The 13,207-nt window shown below is 42.5% G+C and overlaps 1 protein-coding gene across 4 annotated transcripts in view; it reads left to right on the top strand.

Moving 5' to 3' along the window:
• LOC126924918 (probable JmjC domain-containing histone demethylation protein 2C) overlaps positions 1-13,207 on the top strand; it is a 227,900-nt gene that overhangs the window by 59,425 nt on the left and 155,268 nt on the right. For all 4 annotated transcript variants that reach the window (XM_050739906.1, XM_050739908.1, XM_050739907.1 and 1 more), the window contains exon 7: positions 6,362-6,461. In XM_050739906.1, the coding sequence (XP_050595863.1) occupies positions 6,362-6,461 (100 nt within the window). The remainder of the gene's footprint in view (positions 1-6,361; positions 6,462-13,207) is intronic.

The following is a 13,207-nucleotide window of genomic DNA, read 5'->3' as shown; positions in this document are numbered from 1 at the left end:
CGCCTTTAATGGCGGAGTTAATACGATTTCCTTATCAACCCGCGAAGAAAATAGAACGTGATTCAGTGGTTCTACAGCATTATACGTGTTAACCCGACACTCGAAGCGTTTCACGCAAACCTTCCATTTTTCATCTTCGAAATTTCCATTATAGCTGTACGCGTTATAGTACATTTACCATAACTATAAATCGAGTTTCGTCGCGATAATATTTACTTCGTTGTATCAGGAATATTAAAAGGTAGTTTGCAGCGTTCGATTCCATGCACGTTGCGGATATTAAACAACGTAAACTCGTAATTTGTCGCTCGTGCGTTTCCTTCAAAGCAGAGTGTAGATGGTCACTAGTTCGAATTTACAGCTTTGTGCCTCGAATTCTCCGGAAACTGCTGTTCTCGTTAAATCTCAAAGCGATCTCAATCGCTTTGAATTTTAATCCCCTGTATCTATTTGTTTTAACGCCATTAAATTTAGGAGGATAAACAACGACGCGGACGGTCCAATTTTTCAGAAGGCACCGAAAATATACGCGAGAAAGAACAAAGGCCCTTGACTCTCGGCGAATTCGATTATTGCTCCTACGTTTTTTCCGCCAGTTCTTCTTTCATTTGCGCGTACACGCATAACGTGATTAACGTGTCCGGTAAGTGACAGAACGCAAAGCGCAACCAGGAGAGAGCAAAATTCGTTAACTATCGAAACTTCCTTTCGTTTATATGGCGAGGAAATACTCTTAGAAGAAAGTATAGACACTTTTCTCGTAACTTTCGAAAGGAACGACTTTGAAATTCTGTCGACTGTGTACTTGAGATACGGCAGACACTTAGCGTGTCTTTGGATAATGTATGCGAACTTATAAGCTGGTAAAACTCATGGAAACCGATGTCATTCAAGAACGACGCTTTTGCATCGATTCGAACAGAATTGCGCAAATGCTTGTTGACTAATCCTTTTGCAAGCCCGAGCTAGCTCTATTTATGATAATTTTTGAAGTGAGGTTATCTTTTATCAGGTTGAATTAACACGTCCACTGAGTACCAGGCGAATTCTTTTTGGTTATGTTTACAGCGCCAACTTCGGAGCGCTCTATTAAAAATCAAAAAATTTTATAATACCCGGGCAAGCACTATAAAATTATTTGTTAAGTGCAACATTGTAGGTTATGAAAATGAATTAACCGGACGAGTCCAAAGATATAAACCGGATAGTAATTGGTGAAACGAATGAGAAAATGTTCGATATGACACACATGTACCCACATGAAAGTCCTAATCAAAATGTCCTAACCACAAACCTGACACGAAAGAGTTTCGGCGACAAAGAGGCTCTAATTGAAAGGAGATATACAGAGCGAAATAGGATCGATTTGAGGGAAAAATTCGAGAGCCCTTTCCTTTATTCACGCGTGTAGAAACTTTTGAGCGATGGTGTACGCGAGATCCTTTATGTACGCGTGTAGAAAAGAGAGTGAAACAGAGCGAGCAAAGAGGAGCGCGGATACGGCAAGAGAAGGAAGAAAAGCAAGAGACGGTGGCAGAAGGGAAAAGGGTGGGTGTATGGGTGGACGAGCGAGCCTGCAGAGAAAGAGAGACGAATGGAAGGGAAAATGAATTCTCGTTGGCAGTCAGATAACCCGGTACGATCGATCGGAATATCTGCCGGTCCGTTGGCGTTACACACACCGCTTACATAGAAACGCGCTTATATATAGAACATCGGCCATGTGCCGAGAGACGAGCGCCGCGCGCATACGTAGATACTCGTACATATGTACGAATGTCTACATAAACGCGTCTGCGACTCTTTGCGAACGACGGGAACGCGTGTACTATGCATGAATGCGTATACAGGGTGGCTCGATTTAACCGCGCTACCACTTTTCAAAGAACCGCCGTGAAACGTAACTTTTTCGCCAGCACTTGCTGAATTAGCTTTTTTCTTCTCTCCTCTTCTCATTCTTTTTCTCTTTTTTTCTATGTATGTTTTTTATGCTGTTCAGCTCGTATTTTTCAAGAGTCCTGGGCCAACGGTGGGGAAACAAGCTTCTAGATTTAAAATTGCAGATCTTAAAAATAGATAATCAACCCACCATGTTTTGTAAAGAGAAAAACAACCGTGTCTCTAACTTGGATATTACGACGATCGATGTTTTTTTAAATATTCAATGAAATATGTTTAGCACCAAGATCAAATAGGAAGGGAATTTTGTTTATGTAGAATCGATCGTCAGTATTTTAAGGCTGAATATTGCTTTCCTGTAAAACACAAAAATATCATTTCTCCATATTTTTCTTTCATGGTCGTCGTGTAAGTTGGTTATAGATCCTTATCAAAAGGAGCAACAGAAGTGTAAAATATTTATCAATAGATTCGTTCAAAATTTAGTTGTGAGCGCAATCTTTCAAGAAGGCAAGAAGATTACTCTTTCATCGGTAGGTAGCGTGTAACTATTTATTTATTATTATTTCAGCGAAAAATTCTGAATTAATAATGGTTTCTAAGATGACTGCTGTTTTGTCGTCTCTCGAAATCACTCCGCTTTGCTACGAATAGCAACGTTCAGTCATATTTAATCGGCCGCTATTGCATATCTGACAGTCGTATTCCCAGATTCCTCTTTCAGACATCGGCTGCCCGACAATTATTCATAAACGTAAAATTTGTCTCTGAGGGTAAATTTATGAGAAGTTAGACTATCCGCCAAGTCAGAGGTCAATCGATCGACTAAATGGCTGAACGAATAGATCGAAGCAGAGAGGAAGTATTCGAGGAATTAGCGAGCAAATATTCGCACGTTGCTCGTTCGTCTGGAAACTTTGAGCGAACCAAAATTCTCAACGATCCAATCGAGCAAGGCTGGGATAGCGGTGTGCTAATGGGCGTGAATACGCGGCTGTTATCAGTCGTTGTCACTTATCACGCGTCAAGGTACGCGAATCGAACAGACGGATCCCTCCTGACTGTCAATACCTCGCCGAGATACTTGACTTGTATGTGAGTCAAGTATGCGCATAGATAAAACGAGTCACGTCGACCGTATCTCTCTTACAGCGGTTGCTGTCGCATGTCAAAGTCGCGTAAACGATACGCCCTGTTACGTGAATTCGTTCACGATCGCATAATGCTTTCTTCAATGGCGACTGTCTTTCATATTCCCTATCTACCACCGTTTTAGATTGGTTCGATGTCTTTGGTACCTTCCAATGAACTGGCAAGCTTTCTCGCAGAAAGGCGAAATATAAACACCTGAGAGAACACATTATTGGTGAATCGTGCGCAAGGTAACGAAGGAAAATGCGAGGAAAAGATTAAAAAAGCCGAGGAAATTGATCGAGATTTGTGGACGGGATAAAATGGCGAATATACTGCGAACGAAGGGGGGTCGACAGCATGGGTGGACCAGTTTACAGGCAGGAAAGAGCAACCGGTATCCAGAGAACCGGTTGGCCACGATAGTAGGCGGTAAAAATCGGTAAACAAGCGAGCTGGCTAGCTTTATCGCGCCACCCTTCGTGTCTGCATACGTTATCGATCAAAAGTTTGGCTATAGTCTTGGTGTATCGTGAAACGAAGCAAAACTGAAATACGAACGTTTTCCGAGTTTGAGTTTTCGTAGAAGAAGAGATTCATAACAATATAAAAGATGTTCGATAGATCGTAAAAGTCTTTTCTCGCAAATTGAACTCTTACGTTATCGAAGCTGGTCCGTACTATTCGTTAGTTGGGTCGATATTCTCGGCTGGCTACGCCAATGCATATTTGCGCGCTGATCTTTTCCAGTTACATAGGTAACCACTTAAGCAGCGCCAGACTGTTCCCTGCACACGCACACATACGTACGTCCGATCGTCGCACACACAGCTTCGACTTTCCGTGTCGCCATTAATTAGATTAGCATATGCCGGAAAAAGGTGCTATCCGCCTATATCCGCCTGCGGCAACGATATCACTAGCAACAGCGGAGGTTGCTCGGTGCGTTAATGGCATTATGGGATCATCCGTGAGGCGACCGTAACGCTCTGCCCAGACTGCATATCCTTCGACCACTACACGACCCTGTTACAGTAATTGCGCGATGCCCCTACCATACGTTTATCGTTATCGGATATCTAAACGTGTCCACGAACGCGCTTCACCGTCTTTTAAATTTTGCAGACGATCGCTTTTACGAGAAATTCAACGCGAAGCTCCTACGTATCGTGGAAATTTATTTATCGGAAGAAAGCTTTGGTTATTTGCTGCTATCAGAATACGGTTACTTGTATTTTCACTATCATCGTGATAAGAGGTAAATCGTAATTAAACACTCGGGCGTCCCATGCTAAAAGCTGCGTATAAATCGTGCTCCTGAGCCAGTGATACAGGCTCTTATGGATATTCGTCGGCTTCGTCGGTGGAATCGATTAGGTTGCTCGCGTGCGAATAACGAGCGAGTCGATACGATCTTCGGTCGGCGTATTTCTAACGAGTCTCGCCGCGACGAAACATTAATAATTCGGTCGTGCGAGATTCCTCGGTCGGCCCACTTATTCCGCATTCCTGGTGCAGATATCGGAGGAAGCCGAAGCTACGCCACTGGCGCAGCAACAGCGACACAAAGCCCGGAGCGACGGCGCAAACTATTTATTTCATGAGCTTCCCCCGTGTAGACGACCGCCTCCCCTTTTAATGCTTGCCTGTGTGTACACGAGTTGTAGATCAGCCGGCCGTGACTACATAAGGGGAAGCGGTCGGTATGTGAGGAAGGTACATACATACACACGAGACTACATAAGGGCCACATAATGTGCGTGGCCATGTGCATCCGGCGGAATGCGACGGCCTAGGTGAAATGCCTGGTCCCGTGCCAGAGACTTTAACCTCGATTCACAATAAAACAGGCTGGAGTCTTCTTTTCTGGCACTCAGACTAGAGGAGGTCGCGACCTGTCCCCTCACTTTTTCAACCGCGTTACCAGAGGAACCAAGTTGCACGAGAAAAAAGGATTATAAGGCACAAGTCCTTTCTAGTACTGGCGAATATTTTGTTATTCGTTTGTCGTGTGTTTGCGAGCATGTTGCTGAAATATACAGTTGGTCGTAAAAGTGTTCAAACACGTTGCATATTTAGATTTACGTTTTACTCGAAATTGTGAAACGGCATAATCGATGTTAGCGAGATCGTCGAATGGTCGTAAAATTCGGAAACTGGGGAATTTCGCGGAACTACGAATGCTCTTCGGACGTTTAAACTCGTATCAGATCGATGGATAACTTCCGATGGAATCCGACAGAATGCACGTCGTTCGAAACTCCGCTTAGTTTATTCGCTGTTCAGAGCGTCTTATCGGGTGTATCTCTTCGGAGGCAATTCCCCATCACCTTTTCGTATATTCATGACCGATACTGGCTTTTAATTTCTCTCGAGGCGTCTCCACCACTCTTGCAGCTTGTTCCTCAAGAATATTCACCGACCGATAATCCAGCCGCGTATCCTTTCCACGCTCGTAAATTCGCCTACGTCTCGCCTTCTTTCGTGTTTCCTTCTTCGCACAGCGTACCCGGTGGCCCCTTTACACCGCCATTGTATAGCGTGACCCAAACAAACGAGGCTTCTATAAATTCACGAATCTTTACCATTGTTTGGCCAAAATAATACCAAAGTTCATACTACGCGAGCGTCGAGATTTTATTTGAAATAATTACAATGACTTTCGAGTAGTTTGATATTTCGGTGTTGTACAGGGTGCCCCGAACAATCAAAATTTCTTCTATGAATATTATTCGTTCGACGAAAATTAGTCTGCGTACGTTTATACGAGTTCATATTTCCATGAACACAGTAGGCAGACTAAATAATATTTTATTAATACACAGATTAAATAATATTTGTTATGATTTATAATAAGTAATAAATATCGCACTTTGAATATTTCGTGACCATTTGAGCTATTTTATAATACTGTGCGTCTGTAAATTTCCCGTAAACGCGTAAAAGTCTATGGTGTTTTAATAATAAAATTAACACTGTGCAGCTATTTGCATTCTACCCGGATCACCCAGTATACGGAACAGCGTGGCGGCGTTTATCTCTAGTGCCGTCCACGCTGTCGCGTTTATCTACGGTAATAAATGCGCCAGTTGAACAAAGACGCGGACCGCCTGCACCCCGTTTATTCGCAACCCTGTCCAAGTTAGCCTTCGAGTGCCGTCGCGTGACTTTACGAGTGACAACAAAGGGGCCAGACTGACGTTACTATCATACATCCGTAGGGAAATACAGACGTAATAAAGAAGTCAAGTGTTCTCGAACCGTACTTTCGTTTTTAGCGTTATTTTAGAAACTGCCTGGCAAAAGTAAACCTATTTCGCTTGTATTTCAGCCGCGACCTGGAAGAAGACCCCGAGGACGTCCAGGAAACGCCGCACAACTGCAAACTACTCCTAGGATACAGAGCCCAATCTCGCAGCATCTGGAAAAAGGTAAGAACGCTGATTACATTGTCGTATACGCTCTAATTATCTATCTGCGTCTGCGTCAATTGTTACAAGTACAGTGAAATCTCTATATTCGCGAACATAGATCACGTAGCTTATATATCGATCGGTCAAAAAATACTGATGAAAATATCCGATGATAAAGTCGTTAGAAGGATCATTTGCTACCGGTGATGCTGGTTTTTCTGCAGCGCTCATATAATTTTCAGAATTGAGAATCCTCGATTGGAAGCTTCCCATTCAATTTTTCAGAACCACGGTTTAAATAGGTGAAACTGATTCTGAACTTAGGGTAGGTAAAACCGCGAATACGGAGGTTTTACTGTATACCGAACCCTTGTTCGGTGTATGTCAACCCTTTCATATTTATATTAAAAAAGAGTCTAACTTCTCCGTTGGACTCGAGTCGCCGCATAAAAATTCCAACGTGATGTACCACGCAATAATTCCGCTTTGGCGACCGGAGAAAAGGCAAATATTTCATCGCCAGGCAAATATTTCATCTGCGAACAATCAGTAGGAGAAAAGAATAATAGAGCAAAACCTCGTTCTAACGCGTGGGCTATATCTATCCTACGGTTGATGAAGAGAGGTCGGATAGGGTCGTACCTAATAGGGCACGACCGAGCGAGCCACTCAAAGGTCGGACAAGAAGGTTTCCGACGATAGGATCGAGCATTGGGCTCATTGATTAAACCAGTGTGAGAAAAGGAGAAAAAGAGAGAGAGAGAGAGAGGCGAACCCATGTGGAATTAGGGCCGCCTTAAAGTGCATCGTCTCTCTAGGGACAGAGACTGCGCTGTAGAGGACAGGGTATAGAAAAAGAGCAGGCTGTGAAAGGGAAAGAAGAAGTTAAGGGCGGAGCGGAAGAAGAGGGGTAAAAAAGAAAGCTTGGGTGGGAAGGATGGAAAAGATATCTGGGTAGGCAGGGAGGCGCGCCAAGGGGAATAAATGATTCGAAGAACCAAGAAGAACCGGTCCACAAACAAAAGACTCGTTGCCTGGTCTGGTTGAATCTCTTCTGGTTTTAAGGGGCGAGAGGAGATGGAAAGAATCGTAGCTCGTACGAGGGATTTCACGCAGGAAGGAAGTGCTGACTCTGAAGCGAAAGAGGGTGCTGATGTTGATGGAACTGCGGGATTTTCAAGCTTTGTCCGAAAACGAACACTCGACGTCAGAGTTATCGGATTGGTCGCGACGATATAACGACGATTGTAATTTTTCGTAGAAATTTTACGATAGCTTTTTTCAGGATTTGAATGATTTTTTAAATAAAATTCCTGGATGAGAATGGAACATCAATCGGGTAATTATTGAAATGAAACCGAGAAATTGACAGAAAGTAGAGTTGAAATCAATCTGGTTGCCCGTATATTCTGACTCTGGTAAATTAATTTTATCTGCCCGGAGAAATCCAATCACGCATCGAATTATTTCAATTTCTAAATATCTGACTAATTTTAGACGTTGCCAATGAATTAAACTCGATTCATGCCTAAATACCGAAGTATTTACTTTCGAATTCTCGGTCGTTCGGCGAGCGCCTGAATAATTGAGACGCTGCCCCGTATTGGAAATGTCAAATTTTAACTAGCAAGTCACATTCGCGGAGAGAAATTTCAACTATAATCCGATTTTCTACGTTGCATTGCGCTTCAATTACGGAATCGGTATATTCATCGGCGACAGTTGGTTCTCTACAATGGCATTTGCTCTAGGAAATTAACGAAAGACCGCGTGATTCGATAGAGAGAAACTATTCTTGGCATGCTTTGGCAAGCCTGCTATTCGCAAATTTTATTTCCAGACCCGTTCTCGTTCGATAGTCCCTTAATTGACAAAATTATTTCATTAATTCGCCAATTATTCCACGCCAGAATCGTATCGGCCATTGGCCACTCGAGGCGATTCGGCAATCAGTTTTACTCTAGTCGATTAATTCTCTGCTATTCTGCGCTTGGTCGTTAAGTTTCTTTGCTATAAATATAAATAAATACACGTTATATCAACGATATCGAGCGTGACTTTCGCTAATTCGCTGTTTCCATCAAGAAATTATAATTCTTCTCGTAGCTTCAGTAGGTTGAAAAAAGAAATTCAGTAGCTTGGAGTTTCTTTTTTAAGTGATAAATTCTCAGCAGAAATTAGTAATAAATATTAACATTCATACGCTAGTAATTAACAATGGTATGCCATTAGCATTTGTCACGTCGTTAACAGAACACGTTTTCCGATTTCGTGTTGATCAGAGGGAAGTGGATAGCTGTCGTCGAGTTAGAAATCGTGAGTGCGTCACTCTTCTTTTCTTTTCTCTGCACAGGCAGCAGGAAGTCGAAAGAGAAGCGAGTGCATCGCAAAAGTCCCCTTACGTCATCGGACAGATATAGCCGTCGCGATTGCTTCTCTATTTCTCGTTTCATCCTCGTTTCCTGCATGTCCACTCGAGCCTCTAGAGCCTAGAGTCTAGACCTAGAGTCTAGAGTATGCATACTTGGCCGTGCGCAAGATCGCCTGTAAACCTCTCGAAAGCGTAAAGCATCGATGCGAAAAGTTGGTCGCGTGTTCCACAATTCCGTTCTGTGGGATTCCCTGTGATTTTTCAATTTCTCCGCGGAGAAAGATTAATAGCACGACAATGGAGATATATTAGACACGTGCGTTTTATCGAATGTAGAATCTGCGTTCGATCGAAAGTTGGAGATTACGTAGAGTGGGTCACGAAAGTATTCGAACACTCGTAGAACCTTTTTATAGATTATTATGTGTGTTACATGAAACGGGTCTGAAAATGTATGCAATCGCTCATACATCTAAAAATCATTAAGATACGTAAACGTTTAATTAGATATTATTAGTAGGTCTGAAAATTTGGCGAGATCAGCTTTGGCGCTAATTATATGTTTGAGATTGCTATTCTAATTTTTTATTAAATATATTCCGACACAGACGTGTGTCTATATCAAATTATACCAACGTACGATAATCGTGTCTCGTTAGAATGCTAACTAAATTTTGGAGAAGTTTCGTATACGATGCATAATACGTTTATAAAAATATTTTCCTCAATCACTGGACGTTTAGACGCGTTCGCGATCGATCGAAAGCTCGCGATTACGTATTCTCCGAAGGAGAAAAGAGAAAACCACGCGGAGAACGATAATTCTCGGTGTTCTAGAGAAATAGAAAACATCCGAAGGAAGATCCGGAGCATCGGTTTCGATTCTGCCGCCGCGTGGAAAGCAAAGAAATTTATGCGATCGTTCTGGGAACTTATCCAGTGTTTCACGAGCAAAGATTCAAAGCCACGATCTTTCTTTCTGCGAGGTACGAGGTAGAGGCACGCGCTAATAAAGTAACGAGGGCTCCTTTGAAGTGGGGCCTGCGTCGCTGTAATTCCTCGCTTCGTCTCGACCAACTTCTCTTTTCTCCCCTTTTTCTCCCTCCGCCTCCCTCCGAAAATAAACGCATCGCATAAAACGCGAACCGGATGACACGTTGCTGAAAATACAACTACGAGACACTGTCAGCTCTCTCTCTCTCTCTGCATCGGGCGATGATACTTCGTAGTAATAGCGAGCAAAAACCGGGGGTGGAATGGAATTCTTCTCTATTTCGGCCCGAGGAAAATCCACGTCGCGTAAATATTTTAGAAGAGAAACTCAAAAGAAAATGGAGGAAAGAAGAGTAGATACATGCTACGTGAAAATATCATGCGTTAATTAGCGAAACGTGTGTCGCTGAAAATTTTATCTGTGAAAGTTTCAATATCAGGATAAAAAACATTATGTATATTGAGATGGTAAAAATACGATACAACGCGATGGAATATAATTCAAAGGCTGTACTATTCTAAATTCCAGGCATTCCCTATTTCAGAATCTCTTTCACTGTATTCGAGCAAACTCCGCATAGCCTGTATACAGTCTCGAAACTTTGGATAGTCGTGCCAGCCTCAAGTTGCTCGGCCGGTTCACGTATCTCTGACACTTGAAACTCAGTTACTCGATAGAAACAATCGTCAAAAATTCCCGTTCCCACATTACCGATAATTAAAAAATAATTCGTAGTTTCTTCTTTCTAATTAGCAGAACACGGGGAATTTAATATTTCAACAGCGCATGCATAACAAAGGCAAGTTCCGTAGTAAAAATACCGTGACACATTAATCATAGAATTCCCAACGATTCTAACAAGTTCAGAAATTAATTTCGCTCGTTACGGAAATACTTTTCGTTTGATCGACGATCGTTTGCGCAAAATGCGGTGAATGCAGTTCCATTAAAAAAAAGAAAAAAGAAATGGGTGCAAGTTTAGTAAAAAATATACATGGAGCGAGGAGATTGTACGAGAATGAGATTGATAGCAGTGGTTACTGGTTGTAATACGTACGACTTGCTTGGCAGCTTACCAATCCTGGTTGCAAAGACGTCGACACTTGTTTTTTCTACTTTCTTTCCTCGTCTGCCAACTTCTCAAAGTCGAGTCGCTCGTCCGACAGTCCTCGCTCGAGCAAGAAGAAACGTCGCTCTATAAGTCTTCAAAGAGCAAACCGTGAGAAAGGTGGGCCACTCCTGGGAACATAGTAAATCGAGATTTATTGAGAATCGAACGAGCGAAAGACGTGTTCGTTAGAGACGACTCCCTCTACGGTTACGAGATCGTGAAACGTATTCGAATCGGTGATTTCCTTCTTCTATCGATACAAAAGTAGCGAGAGAATCCGATTAATGAACGACTGTGACGTATAGAGGAGGCTCGCAGAGGTGTTTCGTCGCTCGTAAATACCATCTATGAATGTATTATGTTCGTTATACGAAATTACATGGATTTATTATATATATTTTGCAATTTTATCACGAACTTTTACTTTTGAAATTCACCACGAAATTACCACTTGACAGTTTTCCATGGTAAATGTTCAAATATTTCCACGAGACAGATTTCTCTGAGCTGTTCATCATTCTGATTGCACAACCCTTCATTTCCCTTGATTTCAAAATCTGGCTATTATAATATACGAGAACGCGTTAAGACGATCGCAGGCAGATTTTCAATTACTCGTCGACCGGTGGAGTAATCGTTTGAAAGTTTAGGAGAACGATGTAGGTACAGTTGCAACGAGGACACACTGCAAACGGCAGATTAAAGTATCGTTGAACAGCACGTGGGCGGTCTGTCGTATTCCCGTAGTATATGCATTTAACATTAGGCGCGCGGCGTATGCACGAATTGCAAGCTAGTCGAACCACATGTCGACAAGGCCGCATCTGGCGGCCAATGAACGGCGTGTAGCCTGTAAATGGCCTGGAAAAAGCTGGTATCACTGTCTGGTCGAAATACCTCACGTTTCCGACCCGATACTAACCAGCCTAATTAGCCACCAGACTACGCATCCCCGGATTCCCAAATGTGTCCTATTCATTCAACGATAAAGCGAATAGAATATGAAACATAAATTGCGTTCCATAATTGAAGAGTTTGCAACGATAAGGGAGCAGCTTCGATATTTCATATTCGAAAGATTTGCATTGAAAAGCGCGAAAGTTTATTACTGCGCACGTTAGTCGGCTATGAATTTATGATGCGTTTGAAAAAGTGATTCGATTTTGATTGATTTCGAATTGGTTTCTTCTTTCTTTCTCCTTTTTTTCCTTTTTCCTTCTTTCGAATTACTGGAAAATGGAAATTACAAGTTTCAATTGTCACGAGGAGTTCTCGCATAAAATCTCGCATTGAAAGAGAAAAAAGAAGAGAACAAAAAACGTTTGTCCGGAGATTGAGGTGAAAAAATGGATCGTTCGGTTTTTCGCGTTTTAATTCACCGTTCCGAAGCGGAAAATCGCTGGGCGACGAGGCTGCGCGTAGGAAACGTCGTTCGACGAATGCATAATTTCGAGATCGATATCGGCTGTGTTGGCATACGCGTTCACGTATGCGCAGTTGCGCAACACCACGGGCAGCCATGGAACAGCAGGGGAAAGGGAGAGAGAGGTTTTGCATCGCTTGACCCGAATGGACACAGATCGCACATCGTCACACAGTATACGAAACGAGCCACGACTTTTGAATGAATCCACAGTCACCTACTAGGTGACTCATCCATCGTCGATCGTGTTGTTCGTGTGTGACGATCCATCGCGCATGCGCATGACACCTTCTCCTTCCTGGCTATGTTGTATTAGGTCGTGACATATGGAATGTTCGATCTCCTTTCTCAGAATAGACGTGTCTTTATTTTTCATCAGAGTATTTATTTTTCATTCATCCGTAGCCTTGCGATCTTTCGAAAATTATTTTCAAAAGATCTCGTTCTCTCGAAGTCGAGTTCTTTAATTCTTCGATTTTAAATACAAGTAAATACGTATTAGAGTTATTTGTGCAGAATCATCAAGCTTGGTTCACACTAGCGGTAACAATACGCCCAGATCACGTCAAGTCAGCAAAATCGCTGACACGTAATCCAGTGAGAGCATTCAGAGTAGGCGGTTCGATCGAGTTTCCTAGCGACCGAGATCCCGCTCAATTGTCGAAAAGGAACATGCAGCGTTTAATTGAATTTGTACGAAATTACAGCGAACTACTACGTGATTTCAGTTACAAACATTTTTATACGTATGCTTGGAAAACGACATCGTTTCTCCTTCAGCGAATAGGAACGAAAGAGACTGCGACGAGATTTGATTGTTTCTGATCGTCTAGTGTGAATACCTTGGCAAAATTCTACATTCTAC

Source organism: Bombus affinis, chromosome 15 (assembly GCF_024516045.1).
Source record: "Bombus affinis isolate iyBomAffi1 chromosome 15, iyBomAffi1.2, whole genome shotgun sequence".
NCBI lineage: Eukaryota > Metazoa > Arthropoda > Insecta > Hymenoptera > Apidae > Bombus > Bombus affinis.
The sequence above is the reverse complement of the archived record's forward strand: the minus strand, read 5'-3'. Positions and strand labels throughout refer to the sequence as shown.